General features: G+C 43.3%; 2 protein-coding genes across 4 annotated transcripts in view; one reads left to right on the top strand and one right to left on the bottom strand.

Annotated features, from left to right (window-relative positions):
* Window positions 1-2,928, bottom strand: part of Foxo (forkhead box, sub-group O) — a 114,799-nt gene extending 111,871 nt beyond the window's left edge. For 2 of the 3 annotated variants that reach the window (XR_011719529.1, XM_071716137.1), the window contains exon 1: window positions 777-2,927. Coding sequence is in view for 2 of the 3 variants with exons in the window: in XM_071716137.1 (XP_071572238.1) it covers window positions 777-1,259 (483 nt within the window). In the remaining variant the exon portion in view is untranslated. Of the gene's footprint in view, window positions 1-776 lie in introns of all 3 variants that reach the window. The other variant, XM_071716138.1, reaches the window with a different exon arrangement.
* A 4,803-nt stretch (window positions 2,929-7,731) lies between these two features.
* Gukh (NHS actin remodeling regulator GUK-holder) overlaps window positions 7,732-22,205 on the top strand; it is a 79,326-nt gene continuing 64,852 nt past the window's right edge. Inside the window, exon 1 of the mRNA XM_071716157.1 lies at window positions 7,732-8,580. Within this exon, the coding sequence (XP_071572258.1) occupies window positions 8,292-8,580 (289 nt within the window). The 5' untranslated portion in view covers window positions 7,732-8,291. The remainder of the gene's footprint in view (window positions 8,581-22,205) is intronic.

Raw genomic sequence — 22,205 nt, 5'->3', positions numbered from 1 at the left:
AACGTGAATCATCAAAAATATCGTTACGTGCGCACAAATTCCAGCCGGATGAATTCTCGCGTCTAACCTTCGCACTGTCGCGTGTCACAATTGTTTCCATACGAAAACGGAAGTCTTCATACCGCTGTAAACGTGACTCCGAGTGCGACTTGGGCTCTCGCATTCATGCCGCGCATGTTACCTCGAACTCGGTTATCCGATTCTCGTCCCGCCCGATAAAAATCGCGCGATTCTTGCATTAAATGAAACTCTGGCCGCCGCGGCCGCCACACTTTGGGAACGTGGACAGCGTTTGACGTTTTTATCGCATTTCACGTGAGTCATCGGTTTTATGAGAATTATTATATTGTATATTGCGCACTTGTTAAAAAGAAGAGGTCCGTCTTGAAAGAGCGATAAAAAACGACAAAAAACTACTCCGAGTTGTGAGATCATTAAAGTGGGAATTAATACCGGCGCGAGCTACGCGTTTCATCACAGCCATCCGATATTTTAACGATATATGTTTAGGACACACGTGTGTACGCACGTTTCTGATGTCCGTGCATCTCGAAATGTCTCTCGAGAAACCGAGAGATTTAACATGAAATAGCTGCTGCGCGCCGCGCGTTTCTCATTGCCGTTCACGTCCCTGATCTAAGACACGTTTCGGGAAAAGCATCTCAATGTTGTGACTTAAATTAGATCTTGGCAAACTCCGTGCTCCGGCTTTGCCTCGAAGGCAAGGCGTTAAACGCAACCTCGGCGGAGAGTGTGCGACGCGAAAATTCACTTACCTTCCAACCGGCACTGCTGTTGTTGTCGCCCTTGTCCTTGAAGTAGGACACGTTCTGGACCATCCACTCGTAGATCTGCGAGAGGGTGAGCCGCTGATCGGGCGCGCTGGTGATCGCCTGGGTGATCAGGTCGGCGTAGCTCAAGTTCCCCCAGGCGTTCCTCCGCGACGAGTTCTTCTTCACCGGCAGCAGACCCTGGGCGAGCTGCCCCTGATGCGGCGGCGTACCGCTCTCGGCACCCTCCTTCGTGGCCGGCGCGTTACCTTCCACGTACCCTTCTGGCCGCGGTAACGGCCATGTGTTGGACCGCGCGCGGGTTTGCGGCTCGAATCCGGTCTCCAGATCCGGCGAGGTCGAGAACTCGAACGAGACCCCCTTCTTCTGCGCCTGCTGCTGTTGCTGTTGCTGTTGCTGCTGCTGCTGCTGCTGCTGCTGCGACGGGGTCATCGACCCCGACGCCGCGACCGGCACCGAATCCATCATGTTCGCCGGGCCGTCCTGCGAACTCCGCTGAAATTCGCGATCGTGCGCGTAACTGCCCGACGGAGATCGGTAACCGCCGACGATCGGCGGCACCGAGAAAATCCGTTCGCGCACGCTCGACAGGTCGGATTGCGTTTTGAGCCGCACTATCACTGGAGTCGTGCACGTGTGTGCGTGCGTGTGTGTGTGTGTGTGTGTGTGTGTGTGTGTGTGTGTGTGTGTGTGTATGCGCGTGCAAGCACGCGTGCCCAACGGCCTTTGTACGTTCCCGCTCGGAATGAAGGCTCGTAGACGCGCTTCGTTCGCGCCGGATTCGAGTCAGTGTGTCGCTGAGGCTACCGCTGCTCCTGCCGCTGCTGCCGTCGCCGGCGTTGTCTCTTCACTCTTTCCCGACACTGGAGTTCTTCAGCACATCACCATCCGAAACCGGAACCGATCGGACGGGAGATCGGTTACGAGCGACGTTGACGGGCGAGACTCGGCGCGGGTCGACGCTCACGCGCGCCGGGGAGACGAAGCTCCGTGCCCGAGCGACGTTCGACGACCGGGTTCGCGGGAAGCGGATCGGTTGCGGCCGTGCTCGCGTGCGACTGTCGACGGCGGTGAACCAACTGAGGATTCCGACGGGAGCCGTTCTGCGTGCCGAAAGAGCGCGCGCGAGCGAGAGAGACGTAGGAGAGGAGCAGCAGCGGCGGGGAAGAGCGAGAGGGAAGGAGTGAGATAGCCGGGCCGGAGCGCGCAAAGTGCGGCCGAGCGAAGAGACAGAGAGAGAGAGAGAGAGAGAGAGAGAGAGAGAGAGAGAGAGAGAGAGAGAGAGAGAGAGAGAGAGAGAGAGAAAGACAGAGAGAGAGAAAGAGAGGGAAACAGATAGGCGCTCGGAGCGGCGGAGAGAGGAAGCGAACCACGTGGTCAAACTGTGTTTACAAGCCGTGCCGTCCGGGGGTCACGTGGCCATGTTTTGATAGGAACTTGGCCCGCTGCATGAGCGAATGAATCTACGCTCTACGTCGTCGCTGCCGATGGCTGCCCGGCGCGGTATCGCGGCGTGATTCGCGCGCGGCGAACACTCCTCTCCGCCTGCACGGCCGGCGGCTGGCGGCGCGATTTTCGGCAGAGACCGCCGACGCGACGCGCGACGGCGTGATTGCGATGACGGTGGTGACCTTTGGTGCCCTCGTTGCCCTTGGGAGACCGTTCCCCCTGGTATCTCTCATCGATACCCTCGGGTCCTCCGCGCTGTCGCTTCGGCGTGCGCGTGTGCGAGTTCTCCTCTCGCGATCGGAGCACCCGATCGCGCCTCTCGAATTCCGCGCACACGTGGGTGACGTGGGAGTCCTCCGGACTCCGGATGAGCTGTCGTCCGCTGACGGTCGCCCGCGCGTTTCCTCGGATCGACGGAAGGGAGTGAGAGAGATCTGCGAATCGCGCGGAATGCTATCGCTCGCTTTCGTGACTCGTGAGAAACGGACGATCTCGCATGTATCGGTCAGGAAATGAAAACCTATTCACTACGTGTACAACTTGCCGGCAAGGCAGCGCGGCGCATACTGGCGAATTCCTCCGGCCGGCGCTCGGAACCGACCGAGCGAGGCCGAAGTTGCGGAGGAGCGAATTTGCGACGCCTGTCGCCGCACTCCGGCGCGCCGATCGTCCGACGCGCAGCGCGCGAGAGGGAAAGAAAGAGATCGAGAGGGCGGGAGAGGAACGAGGAAGACAAGACCGTGAGAGTACTCTCGGCGAGCGGGAGGGGGAGGATGCACGGAGGATACTCGAGAGTGGCGTAGCTGGTGCCGCTGGTGGGTGTCTCGACGGCCTCGGCGGTGGGAGTAAGAAAACCGGAGTGGGAGACGTGCGATAGTGGGGGAAGGAGAGAGGGACGAATGAGGGCGAGAGAGACGGCTATAAATTGCAACTTTGTGTAGCGTAAAGGGGAGTGGGGGACGTACGGCAGAAAAAGAGAGGAGTCGCGGAGCGACTCGGGAGTGGGAGAGGGATGAGAGAGCGCGATAGAGAAGGAGGGGGAGTGCAGCGTGCTCTCGTCTAACGGGTGGGCGGGAAAAGGGGTATACGCTGTGCCCCCAGGGTTAGGCATCGCACTGCGCGCAGAACCCGCGAGGAGGGAATTCGCACGCGGTGCATCGCTCTCTCCTCTTTCTTTCCCCCCCCCCTCTCTCACTCTCTCTCTCTCCTTCTCTTCCTCCTCCTTTTCTTCGTCCCCCTCCCCTCCACTCTTCGTCCTCCCTGTCCTATCTCTCTTCCCAACCCCGTTTCTCCTCCCGCCATTCCGTCGCGATCTTCGCCTACGTTCCTCTCGGCTCGACTTTGCGGCAACCCTTCCGTCCCTTCCGGTACTTTTTCGTATCGCTACTCTGCGACTTGTAGAATTCGAAGATTCCCAACGGCCGATCGAAATAACTCGGCCTGTTGTTTTCGGTCTGCGTGCCTATCGAATGGTACAGCGTCCTCCGAAAGCCAATGGAGCATTCCTGAATACGTTCGCGAACATTGTTGCATCGCGGCCGGCGCGGCCGGATGCGAATTCTTTGGAATTCTTCGTCGAAATATTCGGCGAAAAAAATTGAAGTATAGCCCGTTTTTTTCACGCTCGCAATCGCATAAAGTCCCGAGTGTTCGTTTTCCCGGCAAAGATATTTTTCTCACGTTGTCTCTTATCTTCGATATTTATAGAGAGAAGAGCGTAGAAAAAAAGGATTTTTTAGGTACAGAATCTTTTGCTTAAAGTCAAGAAACATTATACAAGCAAACTGTCACAAACTATTCTTGCGCGATCAATGTTAAGAAATCCTGAATCGCAGGTTCATCTGGATATAAATCGGAGTCTCAAAGAACTTTACAAAGAATTCGAGATATTTCCGGAGTTATGTTGTGCGTGCGTACAGCGTTTTAATGGTTTCAAATACATTTACCTCGTTTTAAAAATCCTGGTTCAAAAATAGACGCAGAAGAGACGATTAAGGCATATCCCATTACATATCCCAAGTAGTTGCAACGTTTTCCAACCCCGCAGTTATTTTCGACATGTTCCGTCGAAGAGACATATTACCCCGAAGTATCCAGAGCTGGAGCTGCTTGCCCGCCCTCAAAGATACCGTCAATTAAATTGCACTTTCTGTCACAACAGATTCCCGGGTACTTTTTGCGCGCGCTCTTAATTATTCGCCGATGTCCGATGTTGTCGGGCCGAATAATTTCGAAACCCTCCGCCGTCCTTCAATTCGGCCATTGTCCGAGGTCTGTTGACATAAATCCTCGCGCGCTGAAGATATCCCCCGTCCATAAAAAGAAGTCGGCCGCTGAAAAGGGCAGGTAAATCCGGCCATTGCAACCCGGTTGAAACAAGAAACGACGCGCTTGGTGGTGGCCAAACACGTACGTGCACACGCGCGCGCGTACATATCCGTGTCGTCCTGTGCGGGCAGTCCCGGCTAACTTAAGGGGTACTGTCACCGTGCGTAATTATGCACTCTGAACCTTCGATTGTCCGGCGGATATCCCCCGATGCACCCATTGCTCAATGTTGTTTGCGCGTGAGCTAAAAACAGCGTGCCGTAGCTCACCGCGCTCCGTGTACATACAACAGCGCGAACACGCGGCGTGGCTAAAAATAGAAGATGAATGGATTCTTAAGGACTACCTGATCGAGTAATTGTGCAAACAATTTGGACTACTACAGCGACTGTAACATGATTGTAAATTATACTTGTATAAATGGGCTGTATTAATTTAAGGTCGTTTGATTTATACCGACGGTAAATCGCTACAACTCTTGGGTTGTTGTCCCCATTAATCCGGAAAATGGCCGAGACTGTTAAAATAGTAGTAGTGTATAAAAAAATGTAGTTGGCGCTACGCGAAATCCCAATGGGAAAACTTGAGTAAACACGAGTTAACGCGTAATCAATGTTGAAAATTTTACAAAATTAAAATAAATATAATATATATGTTTAGTACAATAATAATACAATAAGATGTCAGATTTATCAATTTCTATGCCTATGTTGTATGAGTTTTTGTCTTAGTTGAAATTTCAAAAGTGTAATACATTTCCTACTCAAATTGTTTCTTTCTTTGATAGCTGTAATATCTAAGCGTATTCATTTGATGACAATTTAAAACTTTTCTGAACAAGAATTTAGAAGATATCACGCAATAATGACGAATAATTAAAAGTTATGAAACGTACGAAGTTTCGAACGTTCCTAGATTTTTATTTTGACTGTACTCTGTTATGGGACTCCTTCGATTCATGCCGATCCCTAAGCATGCATCTCCTTCGCGCAGAGCTGAGATACGCGTTGGATAATAAAGAACTAAAGAACACGATTTTAGCATCCTTAAGTAGTCCGCAACCTAATCATTTTCAAGTACCGTCCCGATTAAACCTGTCCAAAAAGGCGCATAAGAAACGTACAAGCTGTTTACTCCGGGAACAGCATATAACTTGGACTTTTAAATCTTTTTATACTGCTGCACCGCGGTACACGTAATCTTATCGTATACTTTTAAATTCATTCGAATGAATACCAAACACAGGTAATTGATTCGGAGTTTCGTACATGTTGATTGATGAGATTTAAGCAATGGCACAGATATCGCAGAGAGAGAGAGCCCTATATTTTCAGATTCACTTTCGCAAGACGTTCAAACGCCAAGGGTGTCCGTCTGGTTTCCATCTCATATTAAACTACATCTCACGTTAAACTACATCGCGCACCCTACGCTAATACACAAATTGAACATAGAGTTCTGGCGTCAAACATGGCAATGTGGATGCGGATCATTGCGTCTCGTAAAGTAATTTGAATGTCTTTCAAAACATAAGATACATACGTAGAACGTTACCTGAATTTATGATATCAGTCTATTATTTCGATCGTAATAATCTCATTTGAGATTCTTCACATTCTCCATAAAATTAGAATTGTAGCATGTTTTACGGGCAATCGTTTTCCCCGGAAAGCGGATCTTTCGGGGTGAAAAGAGTTATTCCGAGGCCCTAAATGCGAAACTTTATCGTGTGAAATCGCACATACGGAGAAAATTAAGGCGAAAGAAAGCGCTAGCTACCGGTAACCCTCGGCCATTAGATTCTCCTAATAGGAGAAAGAGAGAAAGGCAAGGATAAGTTCGGACTATCAATTACATCAACCCAATTCCGGAGCTTACTTTACGCCGACTCGAATCCGGCCAGCTTGCTAAATTTGTTACGCTAACGAGCGTTGCACTCGTCGAGCTACCGCCGCTGTGTGTAACTTTTTGTTTAGTTGGCTATGAAAATAAACGCGAATTACGACGTTCGTTAACTCGATCGGCGGCTATCACGGGTCGATAGTTCGCGTATGCAGCGCGCATCTCGCGTTGCTAAGTTAGGATAGCGCAGTCGTCTATGAAGTTTCCATGGGAATGAACATGTAATTGGATCGTATGTATGTATGTGTTTATTTGTATGTATTCTATAATAAATATCAATAATTAATCATGTAAATGTGAGGAAGCGACACAGCTCTTTTCAAACATTTCATTTCTATGGGCGTGTTATAGCGTCGTTTTTATATTATAGCTATTAACCGGAAAATCTGGTTCAGTCTAAAACAGTGCGTCACGAAGAATGTCACTTAACATTTAAGTTTTCACTGTGTCAGAATTTTATATTATCAGTTTCCTGGTGCGACATAGATGGCAGGTTTCGCTGTTAATGTGGTACGTGTAGCTAATTGCCCGCGTTACTTATAATATATAATATATATCTTAAATTTCTTTTCAGAAATATAAATACATATTAAATATTTTACATCAATCAAAAAGATAAAAAAAGTTATATACGCATCTTTAATTAGATAATCATAATTTCGATATCAATATCTAATAAGAATATCTAATATCTACATTATTGTACGCACAAAATAATTTCTTTTAATCTGTTCTTTTAAAATGTCTTCTCATAAGAAGTACGATACAATAGAAGCTAGCTTGAGAATTCTTGTCGTTCATGAAGATGAGCTTTCAATTGTTTTATTATGTTTTAGATTAGTTTTAATTTGTTCACCATATGGAATATATTTTTCACATATGATAACGCACTCGCGTTCGCTTCCTTTTCTCAAGCTTCAAATTGCAGAATGTGAAATTCAAAGTTGTGTAGCTTCCGAAGGTTTTCTGATTCCTACATTATTCATTGTTGGTCAAACCAACACGATAAAACGACCTCGCGCGCATTCTTTATATTATCTAATATTTTATGATTTCAATATTTTATTAGAATTTATATTAATGTATTTATTATATATTTTTTTATATGAAAAATATTATGTAACGGCAGAAGATATCGTCACACAGCCATGCTGGTCGATAGATGGCGACGGCGGCTTTGGCTGACGACCAGACAGCTGGCAAGGGCGCCTTTTACATGCTCGCTTGAATGGGAGAAGCAGCCGGCTGCTCGGCGACTGGTTGCCAGACCGGCCGGCACTTCGCGTACCATCGTCGTGGTGCGCGGTACGTTCGCACCGATGTGCGCCATCGTTTCGCGCGTTTTCCGCGTCCCTTCCCGATTCGATCGCAGATCTCCCGTAAAAAAGTTCGCGCGAAAGAATCTCGCAAGTGGCGGTGTTTTCAAAGAATCCACCGTGATGTCGCGCACGCGGTGCGACTTTCGAAAATCGAACGTCGGCTCGTGACGCGCCGCGTGTTGCCTCGATCTCTCGTGGTTCGACAGGAGTGCGGAGTGAAAGTGCTGGGAGAATTAAAAAGATACCGAGTCGCGGTGACGTGATAGAAGGATATACGACGGTTCGACAGTGACGGGAAGAAATCGGCGGCACACCGCGCAGCATGGGGTCGTGCCGGCGGCACGGAGGATCCGCGGAATTCGGCCGATTTCGCGGATCGCCGTGCAGCGACGCGGTGCTCCGATGATGAGGGAGAACTTTGCGCTGAAGTGTGTTATGCGCGAGTGCGGTCGATCAGAAATACGCTACCCAGCAGCAAGCCGCCGCCGGCACCGTCGTCGTGATGCCGTTCGTGATGCGGAAGGTAGAGCCGCGGCACGTGTGCCGCGGCCATGTGCCGGCGGGCTCCCATCCGGGCTGGCCGGTGGGCGCCGAGCTCGAGGCGGTGGCGAACGGCGCTCTCACCAGCTCCCTCAAGCAACTGGCCTCCCTCCTGACCGTCGCGGAAGACATCTTCGCGGGCCTCACCGTCGAGCTGGCCCAGGTCGCCGAGAGAAGCGGACACCTACGTCGCAAGCTCGACAAGGTCGAGGAGCGACTCAGCACCGTCGATCCCAAGAAGATACCAGTCCGTGAGTATTCTGAGTGATTTATTTATCTTGCTGAATTAATTCTCGATCGATCGGGTGATAGATCATTCGGAAGACGCGATCTTATCGGCGTGATGCAATTGCTTGCTACGCGCAATTGTTTATACGGTGCTTCAAGAAATAGTGAAATTGGCGCTTGTTAGTCCCTTCTCGATCGTCGACAGTGATTGTCGGAGTATAAAGTTTAAATTCTCTGAGAATACAAGAAGTAGGAAACGACTAATGCTATGCTTATAGCGTGACCATGGAAACGCTGCTTCAAAGTACTTCAAAGCCGTTGAATAAAGTTAGAAACTAAGCAAATTGCCTCAGGGGATATAGACGTTGTAACGCACACGCGAAGAAAACTAACGCGAGATGTACGTTCGCGCTCAAATTGCTTCAATTTCGTAACTCTCGGTACTTACGATATTTTTCCACGTCGTGAAACTCGAGGCAACTCCTCGAAATATTTGATACGCTAACATTGCGATCGCTTTTAAATTCGATACCCAATTAAATCGTAGGAGCTTTGACCAGTTTCTATTTTTGTAGATTCTAAATTCTTCCCACATTTCCCACACTTTCTTTAACGAAATTTTAATAAAAGTATCACTTCTTCGCTAGATGGTTTTGCAAACTATAATAGCTTCTCTCTCGTGATGCTATTGTTTTCGGCGATCCTTTCACCTATTTACCGAAGAGATGTTAAGAAACATTATCCCCGTTCGATTTCACGGGGCCCTACGCGGGGGCGAGGCGAAGATAAACAAGAATGAAAGAAGAGAGGAACGCCGCAAAGAGGCTTGTGAGGAAAACGTTCGGAGTTACCTGGCCTGCACCGTGGGAAACGGATTGCGAGGTGTCCCAAAACTGAGTTTCACCTGGGTAGGGTATATTAGCTCTTACTGAGATGGAGGCATAAAGAGTTCCTTATTCTCGGCCTATCTTAATCCTAAACGTATGTCTCAGAGACAAGAAACAGGGGACTTAAAAACGAGGTTACAAGGACCATTAATGAGTCGTTTGAATTAAGATATCGGAATTATCCACTTCAGTCTCTAAAGATGTAATTAAAAGTACATAATGACTGACCTAATGGTTTTAAAAGAACCTATGGAATGTCTGTGGAATAACACACACAAATCTTTAATCGTGTTTGCTGCATCTAAAAATTAAAAAAATATATATATGTAAATTGGTAAGATCGTTAAATTATGTGAGTTATGAATCTTGTATGTAACGCTTAGAAATATGAAAGTAAGAATTTGGAAATGTGCATACCATAAAAAGGGATTACATTATATATGAAAAAATTTTGTCTACACTACAGCTGTTAGAATTCTCGTACGACAAATTAAAATTTTTTGTACGTGAATGAATATTCTTCTTATTTACGGCGTTTGAAAGTCCATAAAGAAAAAAATAGTGAAACCTTAAAAGTTGGGTAATCGCGGGATATAACATCGTTAAAGTCCTTTCGTCGAATTTAACATTTGAAAGGATTAGTTATAAATTCCGGTCACGCCTGAATGCGGCAGCGATTGAAGAGCGCAATTGAAAGGCCGGAGGAAAAAGTTCTCACCGACCGAAATTGCTTTAGCTCTAGTTTAAGTATCATCGGCGCCGCCCGCGGGAAATTAACGTCAGGTTTGACTTGGAGCCGCTTTTTACGACGCACGCGATCTCCGTTACTCCGTATAGTCGTAAAGCCAAGAAAAGCACGATTTATCGCCGCGCGATTCTGCCGTGCAAAACAATAGCGCACTTTTCTTTCCGAGATCAATTTCTTTCTGAGAGCAGTTCTTCCCGAGATTAGTGTCGACTTCTCGAAAGCACATCGACATATTTTGATCCTTTTCATTATTTCATGGATACAGTTGCATCATTACAAATTTACTCAACTGCGACAGAAATTGAAGGAGAAAGAAACATCTTTTTAATTTTCTATTTATATTAAATTCAATTTTCATTTATATTAAATCTGAAGATATACGCTACGCTCACACTTTTTCTCTCTATCATGTTCTTATAAAATTAAATCCATCATACAAAATACTTTAGGTTAATTCGTTTTAACTTACGACAAATCAGAAACTAGTTTGCGACAATTACCGACATAAATTGCTTTGACTTGTAAGCAATTAAATCGCTCTTAGCTCCTATCTAAGATTGGAAATCGCGATTATGTCGCCAAGAATGTTGCTGTCTATGGCGAAATGTCGCAGTCGGGGTAGATGTTCATTCCATGGCTTCCACGGCAAACAGCTGAGGCTTCTTCCTCCGTCCCAAACGGAGGGAAGAAGCGTCTTCCACCCTTAGGGATCGTTCGTTCGGCCTCGTGTAAACGCCTATAAGAAAGAACCCCCGCTTTTTTCCAACCTCTCGTACCGCCAGTTCTGAGTCCTGCAAAGACGCTGCTCGCTGAGACAGCTGACTCAGGTAATCGGCCGCACAAACGGCGCCGGGCCTCGGATTCTTCCCCGCGGGTCGGTGGGAATTTTAATTCCCAAGGGTGAAACAGGCTCTCCGTCGCCGTCGGGAAGAAGCAGATAAAATAACGTCTGCCGGGTGTAATTTAATGCCGGTGCGCGCGTTTATACGTCTCGAATATATTCGATTTGCGAGGGAGAGAGCGATATTCGCTTATCTCAAAATTTATCCTCCAAAATATTTCTCTGGGGGTTTCGATCTTTCGCTGCGCTTCGTTTAAACACGACTCGCCACGACGATCAAGTCGATATAGTATTTTTGTTTGCGTTATTTATCATTTATATGCGGAATTACGTGTACCTTTGAAAGATTATTAAGACATCGTTGCAGCACGATTTAATAATTTATTACGTCCGCTAGATAATATTCTTATGCGCCGCCGACATTTAACGTAACTTCTCCCGAAGCTACACGAGTGCCGCAAGCAGCGCGGTTGAAAGTATGACTAGCCTTGAACCTTCAGGCTCAAGTATCTCGCCAGGGATATCGCGGATCCTGGTGAAATCAGAATTTACGTTCTCGAGGGGACACTCGAGGTCGAAACGAGAAGAGAGAAAAGGGAGAAGGAGCAAGAGGGAATATTGACATAAACATATCACTTATATTGCTGGCTTACGTATCATACAAATAAATAATTCGGATAATGCTTAATTTTAGATTCACTAAAAATTTTTTATAACTGTGCGCATTACTTGTAAACTATGTCCATGAGATTCTTGGTTAAAAAGAAACTTACAAGTTAAAATTATCAATAATGTTTTTGTTCAAATATTACCGAGTACAGTACCCTTCCGGGAAAATCGAAGTTCAATAAATTAGTCAAATTTAAAATAAGCAGAAACGAAATACGCAAATTTTTACCTTTCCCTTGGTTACCTAAGCAGATAAACGGATTGTTGATATGTCAAACAATGGGACTGGTGTAAACAGTCTGTTAGACAAACGTGTATAAATTTAGGATCATAATATTGACTTCGGAAATCTAATATCGTTAATTGCGGTTCTGTAATATCGCGTCGAGAGCGTCGAGGGGATAGCAGTCGACCGGCTTCTGCGGAAATGGCCGTACGCAGGATGTGGTTCGACCTGGTCGAGCAGGTTCACCAGCACTCCGAACTACGAGCGAACGGTTAGTTTGATGGGCTTCCCATTGAGTATGCGGCCCTGCGAGAAAACATTTTTCCTCCGATTCGCAGTATTGACAGTAAAGTTGTTTTTTTTTGCCTTTCTTGTACTTGGAGAAACTTTTTCATTGCATAGAGAGACAATGTGCCAGCATGACGCAGTTTTAAACGTTTGGTAGAATTGTCACGCATTCTTTCGAGTAGATATATATAAGCTTTCACTTTTTAATGCTGCATCTAAGAACACAATGTTGGTTATTTTTATCACATTGTTGTTTTTTCGAAGATGGATGGAATACTTGACAGGAGGAACGTTTGAATAAAATTTACTTTCACACGTTATTAGCCAGTTTTTTTATTTGGTCTTAAACTACGTGAAGCCATTCGCTTTCCTCTGTAGGTAAATACACTGATATTTCAAGTTTACTGCTGCCCCTTTAGGCAAATATACGAGAGCCTTCAAGCCTGCTTGCTACCTGCTTAAATAATCATTTTAATGAAGGCATTAATTCATAAGCACGTTCTGTAACGTTTCCTCTTTTAAATTCATGATAAAACATGGAAATTTTATATGGCTGCGATATATTTATGAAAGAATATATAGGTACCTCTTTTTTAAAATTATATATAAAAGATTGATGTAATCTAATAAATTAGATTATAGATATGAAGTGTCCAAAACGAATCCGATAATTTTTAAAATTTTACTTTCTTTAAGAGATATAATTCAACAAATTTTTATAAATAACAGCGGTTTATAATTATTATAAACATATGACTTACAAAATAAAAAAACAAGGATAACTTTTTAAATGCTTTTTAATGAATAATTGTATTAAAATTTTTATAAACTTTTTTGGAATCTTATGATCGCGTTATGCTTTCTTCTGGGTTAAAATTTCACATTGTTGCTATTTGAGGGTTAAAGAGTTTCCCGCGTCAGCTGTTTAGCTCGAATTTTTCCCCTTTCTACCCCGTGAATCCCCGCTGTGGATATCAGGCATGGACCCCCGTGCACGAATAATAACGACGCAGACGGAAATAAAAGTGGGCCGCATCGGGCGCAACGGTCCTCGGCCTGTAGCTCCGTCTCCGGTTTTTCACCACCCCTCGTCGTTGCCTCCTTTATTTCCTCGCCCGGCTTCTTACGCTTACTTCCGGTTGCCAGCTGGCATCAAAGAACAGGAGGGGGCTCATCGAGGGGTGACGCAAGCACGGGAGAGGTAGGCATCTACACAGGGGAACTTTCCCGCTTAATTTTAGCCGGCTTGACACCGAGGCACGTGTCCCGAATAAAACTGCTCTTTACCGCGTTAGAGTACATCGCTATGGAAAAAGTTCGTCCCTATAGGCGATAAGGTTTGTCCGCCCCTATAGATATCGACGAAATATATTGACTTATCTACGGTGAACTATCATTCAAAAGCAAAAAAGTTTGAAGGTATTATTTGAAAAAAAAAATGCATAGAAACTATATTAAAATATATTAAAATATATATTAAAAGAATATATTAAAAGATATTGTTAAACAATTAATTATATATTATTAATCAATGTATATTTAAATTGTTATTTTGTCCAAATACTTATTTAATTCTCTATGAACATTACAGATAGTCCAATATATTTGATAACCACGTTATTGAAAACAACGAGGATTCGCGATTCGCTTATTCTAAGTGAATAATTGTAACAATTAAATTAATGACAGTTTCTAACAAGTACACAGAATGATAAGACTTACAAGATACGTAAGATACGACTGATGACTCTTAATCGCGTTTATCTTTCTCACGGTGGTAACCGTAAAAAGACAGCAACTCTCGGAGAAATAATGAGCACAACTCACGGACGCGAGGAATTTCTCTTTCGGGCTCATGTTATTCTTTTCCCTTTTTTTTCCTTTTCGAAGATAGCAAGTATATTTCCTCGAGCAGCTACTTTAACCCTCCTCATCTTACACCACGTGCTCGTAAGAAGGGAACAGATGCCCCTTGATGATCGCAGAGTATTTTCGGTGGTCACGATTTCTGTCTTGAGAACGAGCGAGACTAAACGCAAACCAGCGAGCGAGACTTCACCTTAAGATTTTGTCGCAGCTGCAGACCTTTTTTCCTCGCAATTTTAGGATCAAGGAATGTTAACAAGAATTCTCGACAGTGACAGATTTAAAAAAATCCGAAGCGAACGTTTAGTATTTAAATGCTTTTGCTGCTCTCTTCCAAAATTCAATATTTTAATAATCACGCGCAATTTCATAATAATTTCTGGAATTTCTCCGTCCGTTTCTATCGTTCGCAGTAGTCTATCCCCCCAGTTTCGTAACTCGAATACCGGTTTCGGACGACCTTTGGGCGCATTCAGGTACACCCATCGAACGACCCGATCGTTCCCCGCCGACATTTTCGAAGAATTCGCGGAATGAGATTATCGACGTCGCAATCGCGCTATCGTTATTCCTCGACGTTTCCGCGATTCTTCGCACGTACAAACGCAACAAGCCTTGCGAGCTGTGTAATCATCAATCAGTCGCGTAAGGAGCGAGAGAGTTGGTGGAAAAGCCACGAGGAGGCGAGTTAAACCTATCATTGGTTAATTAATCATTGCGACTCGCGCACCTGCCCTCGCGCGTTACGAACCTATTATTAAGTACCATTACTCGCCTATATCTACCTGCCAAAGCCCTTTCACGACCTTTGACTTCTCTCCTAGAGAAAAGATAGAAAGAGCAGAGAGAATTCTGATGTACAGTTAGCAGTCCGCGAAGTCCGGTTGATCGTCGATTTTATTTTCGCATTTCTATTCACGATTATGATATCAATCGCATATTTGACATTGCACAACTAAAATCATTAAAATATTTATAATTATAGACGATATTCTATATAAATATATTTATATAAAACAATCTTAAAGCAAGAAAAAATATCTGTCTATAAAACTAAAATAAATTGATTAATTTGTTAACGCAAAAGTTTATTGTATTCTTATGTAGACAATAGAATGGAATAATTTGAGTATTTAAGATTTTTAAGTATCTATAGAGAAATTTAAATAAATTTAAATTGCTGCAATGCAAATCACGCGAGTTGCCTTATAACGGTTCCCTTTTATCCGTGAGCATGTCTGCGTGATAAAAAGAGGAATTTCTAGTACCCATCGTCTGCATTTCGATTGAAATGCCACTCCGTAGACGTTACGTTATCGCACGATTATCCCGCGCGAGAGTAACGACCCCGTTATTCAAACGTTTCTGTTTACGATTCACGTACGCGCCGATGATAACGTTGCGTTTTACTGAAAGGCCGATGAGTGTGTTCGCGTCAAGCTTCGCGTGACGAATGCATCGACAGTCTGTGAAGCATGATTTCTGTACAAATCGCCACTTAATTCCAATAGGGAACGATATTCTAATCGTATTAGAGATTTTTTACAGAGGTTTCTCTGCGCTGAATTTTTCATGAAGAAACATTTCCATTCTGATACGATAAGATTTTTATGCGAGAACAGTTCAAACTTTTTTCGAAAATGTATCTATTTTTTATATGAGTTACAGAAATTGTTTGTGTTAAATTTTTTCATTAATAAACATTTTTGTATTTATGCTAGAATATATATTTTACATTATTGTTTATCTTATATTTATCTTTAAATTCGGTACAATGCCCAAGGCAAGAAATAGTTAATTTTTCTAACTTACTAGCGGAGAAAACTTGATTTATACTCTTATTTCTGTTATGGCAGAAATGTTGTCAATGGATAACGTTTCTCATCGTTTATCCTCATCCTGCCGCGAGAAAAAGCATCGAACGATTGAACGATCCAGTGATTATATACGATCTAAATGAACGGAGAAGAACCTTTAGACGTCACTCGTCAGTGACTAACATGAAGAAGTCGATGTTAAGAACGTCAAAACGAACTCAACTTATTATGGATCACTTCATAGATTGTCAATTACACTTAAGTGGTAATAAAAGTTTGCCCTTTCAATTTAAAACATTTAGCGTGATGCTCGAAAACCTTATATTATTAATTCCGTCCTTTCAACGCAGCGGATTCAAATGTCTTCGTATCATGAGAAAATTACATCAATTATTTGTAATTGAGGTATCAATTATTTGCAGTATGTAAGCATCTAATTAAGTTGTAGAATGTGAATATGAGATGATAATAATAGCAGGCTGATCTTAGCAAGATTCAAATATGAAATTTCTTTCGTTCTATTAAAAGTTACGAGAAGATCATTAATTAAATCTATGAATTTCTGATTCATAGAAAATTACTCAGTAATCAAAGCTCGTAAACCTTCTAAGCAAGGACTGGCAGATAAGACTGCATTTTAGCATACCAAGTCGATCCGCGGTGTCTCGCGAGTGCACTTAAGTGGTCATTAGCGAGCAACGCGCGATTGTTAAGACGCGTCGCGTGATACGATACAATTATTGCTTACGCAACGCGGATATGGGGCAAGCAGGAATTCCACCGGGAAACCTTTAGCGATGAGTGCACCAGCTTCGTCCTTCGGAAACGACGACGTACGTCGGGGACACCGCGTCATCATGTGTGTGTATGCGTGTAGTGTGTGTTTGAGAAGTGCCGATTACATCAAGTATTATGACCAATGCGAACATATATATGCGATCGTTTATACGAGATAATCACGACCACTCTCCTCCATCGTTCGCTCACTATTTACGCAATAATTTCTTCAGGCCGTGAAAATGAACTGCGCGACACGACGTTTCCGTTGAAGAGAAGTCGGATTGCATAGCCGCGCTTCCTTGTGCAACTGTGTGCCGTTATTGCACTAGTTTCGCAAACTGCCTTATAAAATTAAAAAAAGAGTTGATAACCTTGCGATATCTTATATGCTCGACAATGTATGCAGATATTATAGAATGCACGCTATACAATACCGGTATTCATCGTTATCCTATCGCTTATTGTTATGTCGACCGTGGTTTTTTAATGGCGCCTGCGCTTCAATTTTTATTATTCGCCATGCTACTTCTGCACTGGATACTACTGATTAAAAGAAGAGAACAATTCTAAAGTCACGCGTTACGGAGCAATATTAACGTATAATCATTTTTGCTCGAAATTACAGTTAAAGAAACTGTACAAAAAAGTCAAATCAAGACTTATATTCTCGTATATACGCAACAATTTATAATCTTGAAATAAGATTATATTTGAATTTAACCAAGAAAAAAAAGTTAAAATACGAATATATAAGTTTTGATTTGACACTTCTTTTTTTCTGTGTAAATGTGAATTCTACAAATGTAAGCAGAAAGATTTATAGTTTGTTGCTAAGAGATCGACGATCCATCGGCACAAAGGGAAGAGTTCGAGCCATCGAGGGTACCTCGGTCGCCATTATCTGTACGATGAAACGAAATATCTCGCCATTTATCCAGCATCGTCGTGATCCAGGCTCTCATTTATCCCCTCGCTGCGCGGCCACCCTGCCATATCGCCCAATTGCATCGCTGATCGATTTATTGCGTTTCACGGATTCGCTCGCGTACTGTACGGCCGATACTGTACGATTTACAGTGTCGTTCGCGGTATCTGCCGCGAATCGCGATCTCGCGGCTCGCTCCTCGCGCCGATAATTGGCCGGCTTCTCACCTTGCCCCGGTGTTAAAGTGCACTTAACGATCCTTCGGCCTCGGTGCATCGTGTGATCATGATTAGCGAGTTGATCTCCCCGACGATCCGATTAGCGTCATAAATCTCTTTCTCGTCTTTAGTCGAAGGAATATATATTTAAAGATTGACATTAAACGATGCGTGGCTTGCTCCTTCAGAAAGAAATCGAATCAACGTAATTTTTCTCTTTATAATTTGTAATTAAATAATATACCAGTTAAACATGTTTTGAAATAAATTTTGTAATTTTAACTTTTATACACTAATTGATAAATAATTGTTTTAGACGCCGAGATGAATGACATTTCCTTCATTTCTGTCTTCATTCTTCTTTTCTTAATTCCTTGAAAGGAAATGGGATTGGCCAGTTGCAAGCCGTATGGTTGCACAGCCAACACTATTATCTAACGGATGTACACCTCGCGTAAGGAAAACGTTCCGTTCCCCTTGGGGTGTACTTCCGCACGCCATTCGTTATGTTCTCAAGTGCTTGGTTGCTCGACTCGGACTCGGCTTAAAAAAAGAGTCGGTTGGTCGGTCGGTCGCTCGGTCGCTCGGTCGATGAGTCGGAGTGTCGAGGCCATTGAGACACGACGGTGAACAATACGGAATCTGGCTGGGACCACATCTCGAGTCCTTGGGCGCAGCAGTGTGCTGACTGACGTTTCAAAGAGCGTGTCTGGCCGTATCTCCCCAAATAACTTCACGGTGCCGTTAAAAGGCCCGGCCTTTGTCTACGCTGTGATGGCTCTGTTTCGAGAAGAGGAAAGTTCGCGAACGGTACGAACCGTTTAACGCGGCCATGCTAACCGACTTATCACGACTTAACTCTGAAACTATAACCGACGCCCGCATTGCGGAACGGCGGGTTCTGTTACGATAGATATCGTTTGGCGGCTTCGCTCTGCAACACGTTAATTAGAACGAGGCTTTATTGCATTTACTTCTGGCAGTCGAGCGTGATTTTCTTCGGAATTAATTTGTGCAGATGTTGCAATCGTGAAGATCCCTCTGTGGTGATATTGCTACTTAATTATTATTCCCTATTATTATAATTGTCATTAATTGTTAGATACATATTATTATAATTTATTTTATCATTTCCATTCAGAAGTAAAAGACTTATTTTCAAAGCATCTTTCCGAAATCTATATCCTTAAGAAACAATTAAAGAATATGAAATTTATATTTAAAGTTTTTTGTAAAATTGTAATATAATCTCGATTTTGCAAAAATATAAATTTAAAACATTTGCTCTCGAAAGTCCTATTATTATTTAGAAAAATATCATTATAATATTTATTATTAAAATTCATATTAATTTGCGATTCTTTTATCATACATTTAGAAAAAGGATTTTCCAAAATTAATCTGCCACACATTCAAACCATGACCATGGCTATATCACATTATCACGACCAATTACGTGCAGTTGCATCAAACACGTGCGTGTATTTCTATCACCCCACGCTCGCCCACGCGGAAGCGCATAACGTCAACTTAATTGCTAGGAAATTACATAATTGTCATTGATCCTTCCGCGATTATCTCGTTGTACGCGTCTTTTCCACGCGAATATATACGTACACAATATATGTGCTTGAAACGGTGAATGGAGACCTGCGTCTGTGTGTATATTTTCTCTCTCTCTCTCTCTCTCTCTCTCTCTCTCTCTCTCTCGTTCTCTCTTTCTCGTTTTCTTTCTCTCTTTCGATACTTTCCGTTTCCGTATCGTCGAAGCATAGAATCGCAGTTCGTTATGTACTCGTTTGTAGCACTAGCTTTATACGATTTTATTCGTTAGAACGATTTCTCGCCGCGTTACTTGCAACGGGCAATTAAGCGCCGTGAGAATGGTGACAGGAAATTTTCATTGCAAGAGGATTTTTCTGAATGGGCTTTTGTCTAGAAAGATATGACGAACTTTTTCTAAGAAGGGATAAGATCGATCCGCAATGTAATTAAACGAGTGCTATGATAAATGAGCTGTTGCTTTCTTGAGGTAACAATGGACGCATCCAGCGGCTATGGATACGATTGTGATCGCAGTGTAGGGTGGAGCAATCGGTGGAGATGAGTAATCTTAATTTAGCCTTCTTCTCCAGGTGCGGCACGCTAAAGTGCATGCGAGACATGCTGATGTCAGAATTGAAATTTTGACTTTCTGGACATTCATAATCGCAGTGCAGTAAGCGATTGTGAACTATAAATTTAACTGTTTTGTGGAGACGTGCGTTTAATCACCAGAAATACAGATGTTAAATTATAATTGAAAATATATAAAATATTAATGACATTAACAACGCTGAAGTAGAATATTCATGAATGGAAAGAACATTTATCATGCATATATTTATAAATCTGTACTACGTGTCTGTTATTTTATTTTATACAAATCGTCATTTAAATGTTAGTCTGTAATTTTAAAATACTATTCAATTTTATTATTATTCTGCGACGACAGATTGAATAATTATTGATACAAAAATCATTGAATTTATAAAAATATAGTTTATTATGTGGTAAGAACATGACGGGAAAATTAAGGCCCACGAATTTTAATGTGAGCGTCTGCAGAGAGGACAGCATTCTGTGACGTTTTTGTGGTATCTTTTGTTTTCTATATCCTCTCTAAAAAGCTTACAACGCCAGGTGCGTTCAAAGATCGCATGTCTCTTCAAATTTCCTGTCGTTTGTAACTTCCGTTATTATAAAAATCTATTTTAACTGTTCCAAAAGATTCGTAAAAAAATCCCAAAAGATTCATAAAACTTCTCTAAGGAAGTTTATGACGATTTTTTAAATTTTTTAAATTTAGAAGCTTCGGTGTTTAGATTTCGGTGTACTTTTGACGAATGCACGTGCATGCATTTCACGCATTGCATTGTGGAAAAAGAATGAGAATGTACAAAAATCTGTTGCGCGTTGGAAATTGATTGCAAAGAGAACGTTACGGGCGAACACGAGGCCGCAGGTGACTGTATCAGCAACGGGCGGGAACCGCCGCACACGCAGATGCAACGTACCTACGTGAGCACGAGTTATCAGGTGTTTCCCACAAGCAACGGACTAAATGCACCTGCTGCCAGGTAAGCGCGGAGCGAAGTCAACGTACGCCGAGCGCTCGCACTCGGATTTCGTCGACGGTGTTACGAAGCTGTTATGCAAAGTGGAACTAAGTGGCGTTTACCGCAAACTGAAGTAATGGCAGCAAGTGTAAAAAAAAAACGTGAGATGTAGCGATTTGATTTCTCTGAATCTCTACGGGATAAAATTTCGTCGGAATTTGAGACACGAGAAATACGGAATATTTTCTCGAGGAATTAAAATCGCACGAAATAACTATTATTTCTGGCATGCAAAAGAAGAAATGTCTTATTCTTTCTAAGACAAATTCTTCTGAAAAGATTTTAATCCAATCTTTAAGATTTTAATTATAATGTCTCTAACTATATAGCTAAATTAATTCTATTTATAAATCCTGGGTCTACAATTGGGCTATTCATGACTATTACAACATGAGCTTGAATGAGCTTGCGTGCATAACATTTATAATTAACACAATAAACGCAGTCTAGCGTTCATGTCAAAGTATGCTTAATCGATAACGCATACTATCGATATACGCAGATCCACTGATTTCAAACGCAAAAAGAGCCTAAGAACATCGTGAAATTTCATTATGTCGGTAGTTACAACAACTAGGAAGCATTATAAAGAACCACTCTCGGTAATTTTCGTAATTTGGATCACGGAGTAAGAGTGTTCGGCGCAGGAAGATGACACGGGGCAATTTACGGGGAAAAGAGAGAAACAAAGGCGGGACCGACGCGTAATGCCGTGCGCATGCAGACTACCCGGCAAGATGTCAATAACCTTCGCCTTCGTCGTCGTCGTAGTCGTCGCGTGATCAAACCAGCCTCCCCCTGCCCCCCACCGGTCCCCCTTTCGGCCCATCCAACTACCCTTCGGCCACCCTCGGTTCGCGGCAACGTTCGTTTATGTACATGTACGGCAGAGGCTCGTCTGACCGCTCGTGCGATCGAACTGAAAAGGGTCGCCCTCGGCAGAAACAGCAGGTCGCCGCAAAAATTCGATGAAAAAATTTAAATGCTAACATCGCTAATCGTCGATTAATATTCATTCTTTTCTAATATATTATCAAATTTCTTCAAAATACTTCAATGCAAAATGAGAATATGTAAAAATTTGTTGTGTGTTTTTACATGATGCTCACACACACACACATACACACACACATACAACAGCATCAAATCTAAATTTAAAAATGTCATAAGAATGCCTCAGGAACACGTATTAATTAAAAATTGACTTATCAAGTTCACAGCGAGT

The sequence above is a fragment of the Temnothorax nylanderi genome, unplaced genomic scaffold, assembly GCF_030848795.1.
Source record: "Temnothorax nylanderi isolate EJ_2023f unplaced genomic scaffold, tnyl_v1.0 TNYL_tig0177_pilon, whole genome shotgun sequence".
NCBI classification, from domain to species: domain Eukaryota; kingdom Metazoa; phylum Arthropoda; class Insecta; order Hymenoptera; family Formicidae; genus Temnothorax; species Temnothorax nylanderi.
Note: the sequence above shows the minus strand (reverse complement) of the source record. Positions and strands in the feature narration are given on the sequence as shown.